This window comes from Spea bombifrons, chromosome 1 (assembly GCF_027358695.1).
Source record: "Spea bombifrons isolate aSpeBom1 chromosome 1, aSpeBom1.2.pri, whole genome shotgun sequence".
Classification (NCBI taxonomy): Eukaryota; Metazoa; Chordata; class Amphibia; order Anura; family Pelobatidae; genus Spea; species Spea bombifrons.
Genome location: NC_071087.1, coordinates 87,707,477 through 87,723,564, shown reverse-complemented (window position 1 = coordinate 87,723,564; position 16,088 = coordinate 87,707,477). Strand labels below are relative to the sequence as shown.

Genomic DNA, 16,088 nt, shown 5'->3' with positions numbered 1-16,088 from the left:
CCTTGCCACACATTGTCTCAGCGATTAGAGTGTTGCTGTCTTAACAAGGGAACTGTCTTAAAAGGTGATGATTTGTTTGATGTAGCCCCTTATAAATAGTATAATTAAAAGCTATTCCCCATAGCTCTCCAGAAACACCCAAGTTGTGGAGTCAGACAGCATCTACCAGTGTCTACTCCTATTTACTTTTTATTTCATCTGTAACAATCACATTGGAAAGAACATTGTATGCCATAATAATACACAGGATGCCAAATATTACTGTGCGGAGGCCAATGACGTCTCATGATGAATTCTGGTTTTGAAGAATCAAGCCGCCTTCTCTAGCTATTCCAAGACTATGGGATGGATTATCAGAGAGGGACCTCCTTTGGCATTACATCTCCTTTCAGACCAGCCAGCAGGTTATTAGCGGCGAGGGCAGCCATTGCATTTCTTGTTTCAACAGTGGCGCTTGCAATATGAGGAAGAATGACTGAGAAGCAAAACAGAAGAGTCAGCTGTGTGGTATATTGGTGTGTTGGTATGTATCGGTCCCTCTTCAGTGGCAACTACATGATTTCATGGGCTCAAAAAAATTTTTTAGGAGCCTAACTTTAAAAGTCATTAGCTATTCTCAAATTAAACACACACACACACTCCCTCTCTCTCTATATATATATATCTCTCTATATATATGCACTAGCAAGCCATTGACTGCTCAAAAGGATTGCCGCTCATTTCCTTCTACAAACATGGCAGTTTTTTTGGCAGTCCCAGCACAATTCATGCTGGGATTGGAAAGCTCCAGCGAGTATCACGCACATGAACTTCATATTTAAGGGGGCAGGAAGGGAACTACAAACAACAGGGTGCATCATGCAAAACAAGTTCTCGTTCCCACAAAACTAGATAAAAGTTACTCAGCTTACTGAGTAAGCACATAAGCTATTACCCATCAGATGAGGTAGTATAAAAAGAAACCTTTATGCCATGGAAGCTACTTCAGTCATTGTGCTGCATAATGCACATACATACATACATTCATACACACATACACAGATATGCTTAATAAGCATAACCACACATGAACACACACCTATACCTATATACATGCTGACTGCCATACAGACAGATCCTCACTCCTACCTGCAGAGTATCTCTTATCCTGTAGCTGTAGGTGGCCGGGGGATCCTGACACATTTACTCTGACCCTTACCTTTCCCATAAAACCATGCAACCTACACGGACTGTGCTTTAACAAGTGACTACGGAAAGAGCTTCTTCCTGGCAGATCCCAGTCACATAACAGGAAATAGGAATCAGGCCCTGCTGCCATCACTGCTGCCCATAATGAAGTCTGTCTGCGTCTCGGCAAATATCCCTGCTGCAGGAGAGGGGCCCCTTCACCACGTGGGCCCCAACCTAATCTCCCACAAACACCCAGCATGAAAAGCAGAAACTACATTGCAGCATGCAAGCAGCAAGTGGGGGCACCTTACAACCAGGGGCCCCAGGGCAATTGCCCCATTTGCCCCGCTGTTAATCCAACCCTGCTCAGTTGTGTCTACCTGCCACGACGAGTCGGGGCTCGGAGAACAGATTTAAGTTATTTTCCTTTGGTTTTTTTTTTTTTTTTTTCATTAGTGTATCTTAAATTAAATGTGATCATCACAGAAATGTAAGTAAAAAAAAAGAATGTGTATAAAATGAGCACTAATAGTCAAACACTCAGTACTTTGTGTAGTATTGTGCTCTAGGTTTATGAGAAAACTTACCACAGTTTTTTAATTTGAAAAGTGGATGATCTGTAGGAAGCGGCTCTGGAACCGTAACGTCCAGTCCAGCCGCAGCAATCTGTCCGTTCGCCAAGGCATCATAGAGATCATCCTGGTTTACAACACCTCCCCTGTAGAATGCAAGGTGAGCATTACTTATGAGGCTCCGGTGGGATATCTGCCTTTTGTAGAGACAGATTTGTGGTGATGGTGGTGAGACATTGAACCCTGGCTTGACAGCGGTAGAAATTGTATGAACATAAAGTGGTAGCGACTGTCATGGAAGCCTCCGTGCCATGGGCTCCTGGAGGGGACTGAGTGCCAGCCTCCTTCCTACAGACTATGGGCCCAGGTAAGGAGTGCCACGTTATCCAAATCATAAGAGACTCTAAAGACTAGTCTTGCCTGGTCATTTGGGTACCGGATAGCGATATCCCTTTACTTTGCTTGGGGATATTGCCTACGGATTGCGGGGAATTATTGTGCTGAAGGGAGAAGTCTCTTGGTGGAGAGGGACAACCTGAGGACCCTGGTCGGTCCGTCACAGCAACCAAAGGGAGAATTCACCACCACATCCCAGTTTTAACTCCAAACAACATCCAAACACCTCTGATTTTGGAACTGAACCATACACGGGATAGGCATATGGCTAGTCTAAGACAGTCTAAAGGAGAGAGCATATTAAAGTACTCGGTTACCTCACCTGCTAGTGTTAATAAACACAGCGTTCTTTTTCATTTTGGACAATAGCTGTTTGTTGCAGATTCCATGTGTATCTGGGGTTAGAGCGCAGCATACAGTAATGAAATCAGATTGCTTAGCCAGTTCATCCAGGGATACTGCAAAAAAAGCCAAAAATGTAATGTTTGTGTCTAATGGCAGGTGGCCATCTCAATGTATTTGTTTTATAGTGACAGACAGTTCCTCAGGTTAAACTTATAGCTATATTGTTAGGAGCTGGTACAGTATAATAAACCCTTAGGAAGGAAAGGCGCAGAATAAAAAGAGAGTTAGCAAGAAAGAAAGAAGCAAATATGTTACTTTATTTATTCTTCATCTTACCAAATTCTGCAGATATTTTTGTAGCCAGTTCTGCTCTTGGCGCAATATCATTGTAGATAAATCTTTTCACTCCAAAAGGTTTCAACCGTTTGGCGATGGCTTCACCTATATCCGAAAAAAACATCACTACACCTTGAAACTAATTTGATGAAACATCTGTCATTGGTGCTTTTAAGAGAAAGTATAAAGACTAAAAAGTAAAATTGCATTTGTAAAATCGGTACTCACCGATTCTTCCCAAACCAAGAATTCCAACAGTGCTCCCAGTCAGTCCACTTCCACACATCCAGAGGGGTTTCCACGTGCCCCATCCACCACTAGGAAGCATATCATGGATCAAGACAGGTTTGCATAGTTTCTCAGAAGAACTCTGACCTTAAACGTGGTATTGTCATGGCATGCTACAAGTCAGTATGGGCAACTCCCTTTCCTTTTCCACCATGACTGTGTCCCTGTGCACAATGCAAGGTCCATGAAGACATGGTGTGGAGGAACATGAGTGGCCTGCACAGAGCCCTGACCTTAGCCTCATTGAACACCTTTCGGGTGAATTAAAATGTTGTTTAAGAGCCAGGTCTTCTAGTCCAACATCATTGCCTGACCTCACAAATGCTTTTGCTGAATGGGCAAAATTCCCATAGACACACCCCAAGATCTTGTTGAAAGAATTCTCAGTTGAGTGGAAGCTGTTATAGCAACAAGCAGCTGGTGGGGGTCTCAATATTATTGCCCATGGTTTTGGAATAAGATGTCTAACAAGCTCATAAAGGTGTGATCTGGCCAATGAATAGTCCAACATCATCACAATATGTATAGACTAGAATGAATAGTGGGAAAAATAAAAGTCTTAAGCTGGTTAACTGCCTCCATATAATGAGTATGTGTGTCATACTTTTTTGCTTCATCCACGGCCTCAATAAGTCGTCGAGACGTTGCCAGCAAAAGTGCTACTGTCAGCTCAGCCACAGCCTCAGTAAGTACATCTGGGGTAAATCCAACCCGGATGCCTCTGAAAAACAAAACATAGAAATATATGTTATCTCTGGAATTGAATTAATTATTACAATATATACGCAGAGCAATAAAAGCTACCAAGCTGCAGCTTAAAGCATATCACATACATGTGTTCAACTAAACGTGTGACACTGTTCAGGAGCCATGTTTCCAATGGGTTGGCTGCCATGTAAAGCTGCACAATAGTTATTGCTTTTTTAAACATCTTTTTTTGAAATCTTGTATTACATGGTATGCATGTAATAGTAATGCCAACCTTGTATTGCATGACAAACATATGCAGCATACATTGCTTACAGAACTAAGTGTTTATGAACTACAACTCCCGTGAGTCGTGACCCTTACCCAGAATGATAAAGAGCATCATATGTGGGTATGAAAAAAGGTGTCATTCTAATCTAAATGTGTAAGTTGTGATTCTTTAGTATTCTTCTTTACTGATAACTGTGATGGAGGCCACTGTAAAGTGCTATTATTATGACGTGGAAGCATCTAGATGAAACAACAGCAGACTGCTCACACTCACAAGCTGAAGATCACTAAGCACAATGCCGTGCCTCGGCTGGAGTGGTGTAAAGCACACCACCACCACTGGACTCTGGAGCAATAGAAAGGTGTTTTCTGGGGTGACAAATCACAATTCTGAAAGTCTGATAGATGACTCTGGGTTTAGGATGCCAGGAGAACCCTACCTATGGGAATGAATAGCACCTTAATGTTTGGTGGCGGAGGGATAATGGTCTGGGGCTGTTTTTCCTGATTTGGGCTAGGCATCAGTTTGAGGAAGGCCCTTTCCTGTTCCAGCATGACTGTGCCCCTATGCAGAAAAGCAGGTACCATACAGATATGGTTTGACGTGTTTGGTGTGGAGTAAGTGAGTGGGCTGCACAGAGCCCTGACCCGTTTAACACCTTTGGAATGCATCGTAAAGCCGATGCAAGCCAGGCCTTCTTGTCCTATGTTAGTGCTTGACCTCACGAATGCTCTTTTGGCTAAATGGGCACAAATACCCGCAGACACGCTCCAAAATCTTGCAGAAACCCTTCCCAGAAGAGTGAACTCTTTAATGCCCAACAAGCTCATAGAGGTGTGATGGTGTCCGCATATTTTGGTCATATAGTATATTATACTAAATAATCATTAGCACATACACAGATAAAACCCTTAAAGCGCCAGGGACATCTACTAATCCCCAGTCCGGGTCTGCATTCGATAATTAGCCATGGTACACTGTTTGTAAAGCCAAATGACAGGGGGGGGGCTGTCCTCCCAGGAATGCCAGACAATTTCCTGCCCTTGGGCTAGTCTGGAAGCTGGCCACTAACAGTGATCTATGGCTGGCTGCTGGGGTCATGTAACATAACATGACCCGTGACCTGTCAGGTCTAGAGCAGCAGCATCTTCAGCAGGGGTGAGATTATTTAGCCCCTTTGATGTGGTGTGGGGAACCATGTCTATGTGCATGTAACCTGTTCAATGCTGCAAAACATCCATCACACATTATTCAACTGTCAGTATCAACTGAACCTTTCCTCCATATAACAGATGAAGTAGAGGGCAATATAACAGCTTACTTCTGTAAGCAAAGCATAGTCAGTATGAGTGCTGTTTAATAAAGGTCTGGTTATTATACTGAACATAAAAATATAGGGCTGCACAATTATGGTACTACGACTGGTCTGGTGTTCAATTATTTCGGGGGTGGTTGTGTAAGCACATTATTTTTTGCCCTTTGAAGTCCACTAGACTAGCATGCATTGTTATTCTAAAAAAAGGAGCCATCACACAAAATACAAAGACGTGACCAAAAGACAACATCATAAAGAATGAGCACAGATGACTTCAGATATTTTTCTGTATCTTATTTACTGCCTTTTTTGTCTTGTTTGGTCAGCTGCATACCTGGGAACGCTCCGGTTTTACAATTCTAAAACTACCATTGAGACATCCAATTTGTTAAATTAACATGATAATTACCTCTTTTTTAATTCTTCTAGCGATAAATGATCATATCCGACAGACATGGTGCTAACCACTTTAAGGCTGGGACCTATTAGATAGATGTTATAGCAGGAATATGATTATAAAAATAAAAAAACAGTACTTCACTGAACTATAATAAATATATAATAGTTCTCATTTACTAACAGAAGTCATATGTTTATTTTAAATATATTTCTAAGAATAGATAAAGATAGATAATGATACGTATGACCTTTATAAAAAAAAAACTTGTTTCATCCAGTCTATTGTATGCACTTGCAAATGGCCCATTGAAATCAGCACCCAAGAACTAAAAAGTTTCTACATGGCTTGCTTCTGTGTTTATTTGTATTGTCTATCTGCCCCCCCCCAAAGAATATGGGTAAATCAATAAAAATATGACACTGAAAATCTACAATTTAACTAAATACCTGCAGCATCCAGCACCTCTTTGTCAATCTTCTCCGTCAAAAGACAGTACAATCCCTGAATCCCAACAACCTTCTTGAGTAGTTCAGAACGTGGAATGGGGTCATCAGAATCCCACTGCTCAATCGCACAGCTAATGTGGAAAGAAATCAAATTATGAAAAGGTTCTTCTTTAATGTTGCTTGAAAATATGACAAGTTATTACGGCAAGGCTGGCATTAGGGTTTCTCCCAATCTCCAGGTCCCCCTTATGCATCAACTTGTTGTCAACATAAGAAAGAACCTCAGCGCCCCTCACCAGCTCAGCTATTAAGGCAACTGCTTAGTTTGCCTATGTGGTAAGGCTGGCCAACTACAATTGTGTGAAAAAGAAAGTACACCCTCTTTGAATTCTATTTTTTTACATATAAGGACATTATAACAATCATCTGATTCTTAGCAGGTCTAAACATTAGCTAAATACAACCTCAGATGAACAAGACATGACATATTACACAATGTCATGATTTAGTCAACAAAAATAAAGCCAAAATGAAGAAGCTATTTTCACATTTTTTTTTTAAAGAAACTGTAGTGGCTCCTCATTTTTTAGAAAAAAAAAAAAGCTGGGCCTATTAGGTGTCTTAAGAGAGTTTACAACCAGTACGCAAAAAAAGAGTTTCAAAGTTTTTCACAAAACAACATATTAAAAGGCAGTCTTTCTAAAACAATGACAAACAAAAAAATTTATTTTCACAAAGGTACTCGCCTTCCAGACTGCTTCAGAATGCTCAAGCCATCGGGTGGAATTCTTCTGGTTATATAAACCTTTGGTAGATGCTTCCCTGAAGCCTTCATGGCTTGAAGCTTGCAGCAGATGTGTACCTTTTGGCAAAATGGCTTAGACAGAACTTTGATAGGACAGAAACTCCACATAGCCAACTGGATAATATTAACAAATTTTCCAAAAGGACTTTGGATCGTACATGTGTCAGATGAGCGAGTTTGGCTATTTGTGCAAACAGTCAAGGTGGGAGGTCATCAAAATTACATTTCCCTTTTTCAGCCAATGAATAAGCTATAAATTCCTCCTACACCCATGACCTTCTTTCACCGTAGGTAGATGATTAATCAGTCCCTGTACACAAGTTATTTTTTCCCAAATTTGTTCAGCACAAACATTGCTCTCAAACTGAGCTAAATGGATTAATGGAGTTAATATAAATACATAAATGTTGATGCCATACTCCCAAACAAAACGGAAAACATATTTCAGATTCCCGTGAAAAATAGCTCTAAAAAACTACTTGAAGAAAAAAAATCTTATACTTTAAATTTTTGATATGTTGGAAGCCTACTTTTTCCCTGAAACGTATAGACCCAGAAATATAAAGATCAAGTGGGTCTAAACATTGCCACTGTTGCAACTAATGGAATGTTCATTCTCTTTTGGCCATTTTCCCCACATTTTTTCTTTAACCATACTATATTATGTGTGTATGAATACATAAGCCTTTAAAATTATATTATTAATATATTAATAATATGTGCACTCAATATCTTTTGATCTAATACTCCAAGCTATACATATTAAGATCCCTTAGTCTTTCCTAATGTTTTTATCCTGTAAACCATTTACAATTCTAGTAGCTCTTCTCTGGACTCATTCCACAATGTCATTAGCCTCCTGAACATTTTATTGCATATGATAACTGAGAGGTTCCTTTAAATTATTGTGGTGTCCCCATGGCTGTTGCATGGGATGATTCTACAGAATCCCACCACATGCATTTGCCCCTTTTCTCACCCTATCTCCTAACACATCATATGCTTAGTGCCGGGCAGCTAACGAGCCACCACGAACATTGTGGGAGCCTAACAAGATCCCTTGCGCACACGCGTGGAAAGTGCTCGCATCGATTTCCTGCTGTCGATGTGATTCTTTCAAGTGGAATCAAACTATGCTGTCTATATAAACAGAGATGAGTATAGATTTTATACTACAAATCTGTGTTTAGGGGGGTATATTGGTGCAATTTCTTGCTCTTTGCACTGTAATGTGATCATTGGAGCAATAGTTGTGGGCCACTTTGATTGGAAGACATGGTATAACCACCAGGGATGGTCTTAGTACCAAGTAGGCCATGCAACTGCCAGGGACTCCTGATCTGGGGGGTATTGGGCAATACCCCAGACTTTTATCACATGTTGCTCATGGGCATTATCCCAGGAGGCAAGTGCATGGCAAGGGTCACCTAACATCACGTCAATCACAGTCTCCACTGCCTGTGAAGGGGCATTGGAGGAGGAGCAGCTAAAAGTTAAGTCTGTGTCTATTAAATCTGTTGTGGAGTGTAAAGACAATATGACAAATAATCAGACATTCCAAACTTTGTAATGGAAGTATGTTTTCCCAAAAGATCTTTTTCAAATAAATTCAACTGGAGGAACTTTATACTTGAAGCTCCGGAATGACCATGCTCTCTATAGTTCTCTCATAAAGTGCGTACGATCATTTACAATATGACTAATCATCATAGTAGATTGATGACAACTTGTGTGAGTAGCAAACCATGTGGCTGTGGCCATAGCTTTGCTTTTTAGTAAAGCACATTTCAACCTATACACAAAAAAGGAGGATGCAACGTAGAGAGAATTCCCACTTGGGGTTCCATCTGGTCTAGGGCCACCCCTGACCAGGGCGTTCTATATTACTTAAGAATGTGATTTACGTGCAGTTCTACATACAAAATGTAAAAGTTATATGGTCGCAGTGGAAAAAAAAAGTGGAATCTCCAATGTACGATAAAAAACTTTCCTTATTATCAAATAAATATTTTTCTACTTAGCTTCCGGCTTTCTGTCTTCTACATATACTGCTTTAAGGGAGTCCATATCCAAGAAGAACACAGATCCTTCTTAAAGGGCTATTCTATGCCCTATATCATCCCCATGTATCTACTTACTACACTATATAGTGTTATGTTCTGTTCTTTTTTTTAAAAATATATTTGGATTAATTTGAGTTTCTTCCAGCACTTCAAGGATTTGTTGGGTATGTATTTTTATTATTCACTCACACCTGTGGATTAGCCACCACGCAGAGTGCGGGGTTATTTATTGTTTCTTTTCATTTTCATTGTCACTAAATCAGCGGTGAGTTCTGGTTTTATAACACGCAGCATCGGCACATTTGTGTTTATTATTGGTTTCTTTTATACTAGCGCATCACTTTATTTGTTTTTTTGCTTTCTAGTTCTACACACAGCCTCGTATTTAACGTAAGGATTTTAGCAGCTCATTTTATGGGGTTCTGTGCTGAACCATTTTTGTGATTTGCTTGGCAAAGTGACCACTATGGATCAGTGATCTACTCTGGCCTTGTGGTCTTTTCATATCACAGTGATGGTCTGAAAGGTTCCCCTGTGATCGTATATTTGCAGACACATGATCTTGATAAACTCCAATAGTCTTAACTGAGAAATACCTAAATTCACAAATACTGTATCAGGGAAATAGTAGTGCAGCGTATGTTGACTATCATGCAGCAGATAAGGCTAGCAAGACATTGCCGTGTTCAGCTTAACGTGTAATTGACATCTGTACCAGCTCTTTAATTACTGGGCGACCACTTGAGTTTTCTTCTGCTGTGTGCTTGGAAAGATTAGGCTGTGAACACAATAGCTTCGGTCATCTCTACCACTGACGGCATCCATGGCCCAGCACAACAAAACAATGTAAACACTCTTATGGGTATTACCGTATTTAATAATGAACAACCAGGAAATTACATCTTACATGTGTACAACACAAGTATCTTGGGATAGATCCATCATATGAGATATTGTGTTCTTTGCAATACTTTCATCTTGTATTCTAGCTTTCTTTGCATTTACAAGCTCATTGCCCCTTGATGGAGATTATATTTTTTTCACAATTACCATCTTGGGGTTTTCACTTTAGCAACTTGGTATCTCAGAACAACAGAGTCCCTATAAATGCTAAAGCTAAATGCTAAAGCTAAATTCAACCACGAATCGTGGCTTAGATTTATTTAACCCCTTCAAGACCGAGACGCATCTGGTACTTCCTGGTCAAAGGTCACCGGCAGACCGGAACATACCAGGTACGTCATCGATGATGCGCGATCCAGCGTCCAGGTGTCCCCAGCGATCCGTAGCGGCCACTCCCCCTCAATTCCGTGCACGTGATCGTTTTGCAGCGAACCACGAGCACAGAATTTAAATATTTACAAAAAAACGGCGGTCTTCAAGGGAAGACGCAGTTTGCCAACGCCGGTCCTGAAGGGGTTAAAGAGACCAGCCACCACCACACCAAGCTTTTGGCATTATTTTTTAAACTGCCTATAGTTTGCATGTTTTTATTTAAAATAACTGAAGGTTAGAGGCTAATACAATGGTGGAATTTAAACATCAATGGGATAGGCATATGGCTATACTGCATCTAAGACAAGACCAAGGACTGATTAAGGTTTGGGTCTTTACATCAGGAAAAACGAGGAGATTAGATGGGCCAAATGCTGCTTATCTGCTGTTAGAATTTATCCTCCTATATTTAAGTGAAATGACTTCTCATTTTAAATAGATCTCTATGAATATATGCAAAAACTAGATTTCCTAAAGCGACAGAGATGGACAGAGAATGTGCATCTTCCAAGAGTTCATCCTGATTATATTCCTTGCACAAATTTGACATGGTAAGTACCTAGTTCGAAATCAAAGAGTAAACCTTATCCAAACAGTATAGGGAAAACTTTATTTTGGAAAGGTTACCTTAATAAAATGCTTTGGGAGTGGCTTGTGTTATGATTCAAGGGGTATAAACGTGTATTATTTTCTCTACAACCTTTATGGTTAATATATCTATACGTTCTATAACGTATATAGTACATTACACGTGTTTATGTGAATCACTGAGTTTGTAGCCATGGTTAAAGGTGGTGGTCTACTCAGGGGCGGATTAACAATGTGCAAATGGGGCACCTACCACTTAATGCAGTGCACTTGCCATGGTGCACCGTAGTGTACCTCATGTGTAATACACCCTAACTACCTCTAGATTGTAAGCTCATTTGTGCAAAACCCTTCTCGCTGTTGTTTCTGTAAGTCAAATTGTTATGTTACATACTACTTGTTATGTCCGGTCTACCCATTGTACAGCGCTACGAAATCTGATGGCACTATATAAAACAATAAATAATAACGTTTAAGGGTTAAACTATTTTACCTAATTGCATGAGAATTTTTATTAAAAGTTAAGTTTTCATTTTGTTTTCTTTTTGGTTTACATCAGTTCACATGTAGTTAGGATTTAGTGGCTGTATTTTCTATGTTCCCTGGTAGGCCTTATACCACCCCTGAGGGGGGGGGTATATTCACTTAGCCGGTTTTTTAGCTCCCGCTGGAATCCAACGCATAGCCATACAATTCTGTACAAAATGTCAAAATTGAAAACAAGCTCGTGGTTTTGTTGACCTTTTTTTTATTGTCATATACACACATATATACAAATGTTGTGTTCACATCGCAGTGATGACTCTTCTACAGTCGTGTGAAAAAGAAAGTACACCCTCTTTGAACTCTATGGTTTTACATCTCAGGACATAACATCATCTGCTCCTTATCAGGTCTAAGAATTAGGTAAATACAACCTCAGATGAACAACACATGACGTATTACACAATGATTTATTCAACAAAAATAACACTAAGCACACCTTATGAATCAATAGCTTGTAGAATTGTTTTCTGTATGACTTTATCAATCTCTCACATAGTTCTGGAGGAATTATGACCCAGTCTTCTTTATAATGTTGCTTCATTTAATTAAGGTTTGCGGGCATTAGTTTATGCACAGCTCTCTTTAGGTACCGCCACAGCATTTCAATCGCGTTGAGGTCTGGACTTTGACTGGGCCATTGCAACACCTTGATTATTATTTTTTTCAGCCGTTCTGTTGTAGATTTGCTGGTGTGCTCGGGATCGTTGTCCTGTTGCATGACCCAGTCTCAGACGAGCTTTAGTTGTCACGGTTAACTCAATGAAAGCAAAGTCCTGTGGTGCAAAACAAGCATGGTGGTGGAGGGGTACTGATTTGGGCTGGACAGTTGGTATGAAGTGTTTTTGCTGATATGCTGTGTTTGGTTTTTGCCAAACGTGGCGCTGTGCATTATGGCCAAACATCTCCACTTTAGTCTCGTCTGTCCAGAAGTGTGTTCCAGAAGTCTTGTGGTGTGTTTAGATGCAACTTTGCAAACCTAAGCCATGATGTTATGTTCTTTTGAGAGAGAACAGGCTTCCCCTGGCAATCCTTTCAAACAAACCACACTCGTGAGATCTTTTTCTAATTGTACTGTCATGAACTTTAACATTCTAATTGAGGCCTGTAGAATCTGAGATGTAACTCCTGGGGTGTATTAGCTGGGATGTCCACTCCTGGGAAGATTGGCAACTGTCTCGAATGTTTTCACTTTTGAAAAATCTTTCTCGCTGTAGAATGATAGACTTTATAGCCCTTCCCAGATTGATGGGCAGTAACAATAGCTTCTCCAAGATCATTGCTGATGTCTTTCCTCCTTGGCATTGTATTAACACACACCTGACCGCGCCACACCAGCAAACTGCTAAAACTTTCAATTCAATCAGGGGCGTTTGTTTAGCAGAACCTGTCTGCTACTTAGAATCTTCATTTATATGAAAGCAGCCGAGGAGTACTTAGTTTTTCACACAATGCCTTCTCCATTTGGCTTTATCATTCAAAGAGGGTGTACTTTCTTTTTCACACGACTGTATATGCGTAATAGTTATTTTAAACAGGATGAAATACATGTAACAAAAGCAGGACTGGATAAATCCCAAACATATAAGGTAAACCCTTATCTAATATTTGGGTGTTTTTTTAATATAGGATTAATTGCAATCTAGATAAAATCTACAATTAATTAATTACTGTTAACCCTTGTGTAACATGGCTTTGGTTATTACTGTAAAATCTCACATTAAGTCCCCTCTTGAAGCAAAGGTGTGTACTAAACACAAATACAAAGTAATATAACTAAGTCTTCTAAACTTAGTATGTATAATAATAATTAAGCATATGTATTATACGTGGTGCGTATAGCATATCTGAGATTTTATGGTACTCTTGGCCAGATGATGCTACTTTTGTTCTGGACCCAGTACACACTATTCTAAAAGTGCTCTACCCCACTGTATTCTTGGAACTGATAGGGAAAACAAACCCAGTCTCCCTCTGAATCATAAATCCTCAAGTATGGCTTTCCACTACGTGCAAGAGGCCTGTAGACGGTTATTGAATGAACACATAGTTAAGAGGAAAAAAAGAAACAGTCACTCCCAGTAAGACAGATAATATAGCAAACAAAATCATCATATTTAATGAGCATTTTCCTTAACGTGGACATATTATTTCTTAAGCTCTTGAAGGTTTTGTGATTGCTAATACAGTGGTTGGAAAAATCAATGATTTTGGCAGGCATCGCAGTTAAAGAGCTCTTAGGGCTCCAGAAAAGAAGAAAAACGTGTGCTCTTAATAGCCTATACATTAAAAAAAAACAAACATGATTGCCACTTTCAAATCTGGGGACCTCCTTACTTTCTTAGAGATATATCTCATCACCATACATACATAAACACACACACACAGGAGTGTATGTATATATACCACCATACATACATAAACACACACACAGGAGTTGGGGTGGAGGGCTCATCTTATATATATATATATACCGATAAGGTTAAAGCAAAGTATCAAAACACTGAATTATACAAACATACATGATATATTAAAAGGTAACAGCCATGATAAGTCCATTTTGTTACACAGGATACCCATTTAATTCTAGGGACTGAACCTTGAATTTTAGCCTCCTGAACTTTTGCTGGGTGATCTTCAGCCTCCTTTTCACACAGTGAAGGCTGCTCAGGGCTTCATCCAGCCTCTTTTTCAAGGTCTTTGGACTGTCCGTGATACAATAGTCATGCTCTTCCGTTATGCTTTTCTCATTAGGTACTGGTATACACTGCTCTTCAGGCGGAGGGGTGGACAAGAATAAGGGTTTGCTATCCGTATTTTGAAAAACATGAGCAGATGATTTCCTCTCCTGAAACCAAAACCAAAAATAAGTTGAAATGCGCCTGTTAGAAAGTAGTACAAAATAATCACAGTTCCATGGAAGTTTGACGACATCTCAAGAGAAATGATGAGGTACCTTCATCCCTTTTCCTGGTAAGCTAAACACCGTCGGCACAGCATCTATCCGCAATCGTATCGTCTGACCCGTCCTGTCAAAGCAGAGTTCTTCAAAATGATCCGAACATAGCACTGCCTTTGAGGAGGGTTTATACTTGTCACGTCTCATATTCAGAACCCATTTCTTCAAAACATCTGGTCGCCCATGTGGAAACCTAGGAGCAAGAATAAAAGCTTAAACAAAAAAAATCTATAGAAAGCACAACAGCCCAGTTTGTTGAAAAAATAGGATATAAAAGAAGAGTGAGACGTTAATTTAAATTGCGAACTCTAAATAGCACAACAAATGAAATAAAAAAAAAATATATACACATATACATTACAAACATTGTTAACAGTTGTTTTCAACTTATTTTTAACACTGGAACAAGACAGTGGCTGTGCTAAAACCAACGCTGATCACAGTGTGATCAGCACAGACATCAGAAGGAGGAGAGCGAGAAACAACGTTTCTCCCCTTTCAAAAAAAAAAAAAAAAAAAAAAAAAAGGAGAAAAAAAAATGGAAGGTAAAAATGAAATCTAAAAAAATAAATAAATAACATTTATCGGAAGCCCAGTGATGTATGAAAAGTCCCTAAGGGATTTCGAGCCATACTGCACTAGGAACAGTGCAGAAAAAAAGTTTAAATTAAAAAATGTGTATATATATTTTAAAGATCTCCTTAGCTCTACTGCTACATGTAAAAAAAAAACCAAATAATAATAATAAAAAAAACAACTCTAACCCTAAACCCCTTAAGCCAATAGTATTAAAGATATGTAAAAGATGGATGTGGCCCCCTGGAACATTAAATAAATATGTATGTGGTATAACTGTAATGAGGAGATGCTGCTGAACATAAATTAGGTAACTGTTCAGCTGTTCAACATATAGGGTTTGTGTCTATTACTAATAATTATAATGTTTTATGTATTTCTATGATTTTAAAGGAAGGGCGTACTTCTCTTGAACGTAAATTCCTTTTTTTTGGTTTTTGCCTTTGTCTGATTTGCTGGATTGTACAACATACTAGATATAAACAAGTAACAGTAGACATCCTACTTAAGTTGCTTGGTCATACTTACCGATGAAACGATTTTCCACATCCACGGGTCTGCCGGCTGGTGCAATTTATGGCGGCACATACAGGCATTTTAAAATGCCATATAAAAAAAAAGCCTAAAAAAACAAAGATTAAAAAAAGATAAAATTACACAACAGCAAAAACATATTTATTTTGAGAACGTATAGGCTTGATAGGCTTTATATACCCTTAGTGGAATGATTTCAATGCAGTTATACCCCCTTTTTCTGCCAAAGTGAATTTTTGTATACTAGTAAGCCACTTTTTTTTAGTTGTAAACATATACCTTTTGTATGCATGTATACTTAAGAAAAAAAAAAGTAAAAAAAATAAATAAAAAAGAAAGAGACTTTGTCTTGAATGTCACCCCCAATCAGTCACATCCTCTCTTTGACGAGCTTTTGTCAGCTACGCCAATCCTTACAAGAGGGGTCAGTATTTGGCGTGTTGTCCGTCTATCTACGCAACAACCTTTAGCTTGGAAATATCTGAAGTATGACAGCGC

The 16,088-nt window shown here is 39.3% G+C and overlaps 2 protein-coding genes across 2 annotated transcripts; both read right to left on the bottom strand.

Moving 5' to 3' along the window:
- Nucleotides 1-176: 176 nt before the first annotated feature.
- On the bottom strand, nucleotides 177-7,172 carry LOC128494752 (glyoxylate reductase/hydroxypyruvate reductase-like). The gene is made up of 9 exons (XM_053465830.1): nucleotides 6,994-7,172; nucleotides 6,248-6,378; nucleotides 5,811-5,883; nucleotides 3,712-3,828; nucleotides 3,048-3,136; nucleotides 2,820-2,924; nucleotides 2,461-2,596; nucleotides 1,758-1,888; nucleotides 177-475 (listed from the first exon to the last, which is right to left on the bottom strand). Exons 1-9 carry the CDS (start codon nucleotides 7,158-7,160, stop codon nucleotides 354-356), a joined length of 1,071 nt encoding a protein of 356 aa, XP_053321805.1. The 5' UTR covers nucleotides 7,161-7,172; the 3' UTR covers nucleotides 177-353.
- A 6,814-nt stretch (nucleotides 7,173-13,986) lies between these two features.
- Nucleotides 13,987-15,665, bottom strand: LOC128494704 (THAP domain-containing protein 2-like). Its single transcript, XM_053465826.1, has 3 exons — nucleotides 15,585-15,665; nucleotides 14,478-14,673; nucleotides 13,987-14,369 (listed from the first exon to the last, which is right to left on the bottom strand). Exons 1-3 carry the CDS (start codon nucleotides 15,650-15,652, stop codon nucleotides 14,085-14,087), a joined length of 549 nt encoding a protein of 182 aa, XP_053321801.1. The 5' UTR covers nucleotides 15,653-15,665; the 3' UTR covers nucleotides 13,987-14,084.
- Between the last annotated feature and the right edge of the window lie 423 nt (nucleotides 15,666-16,088).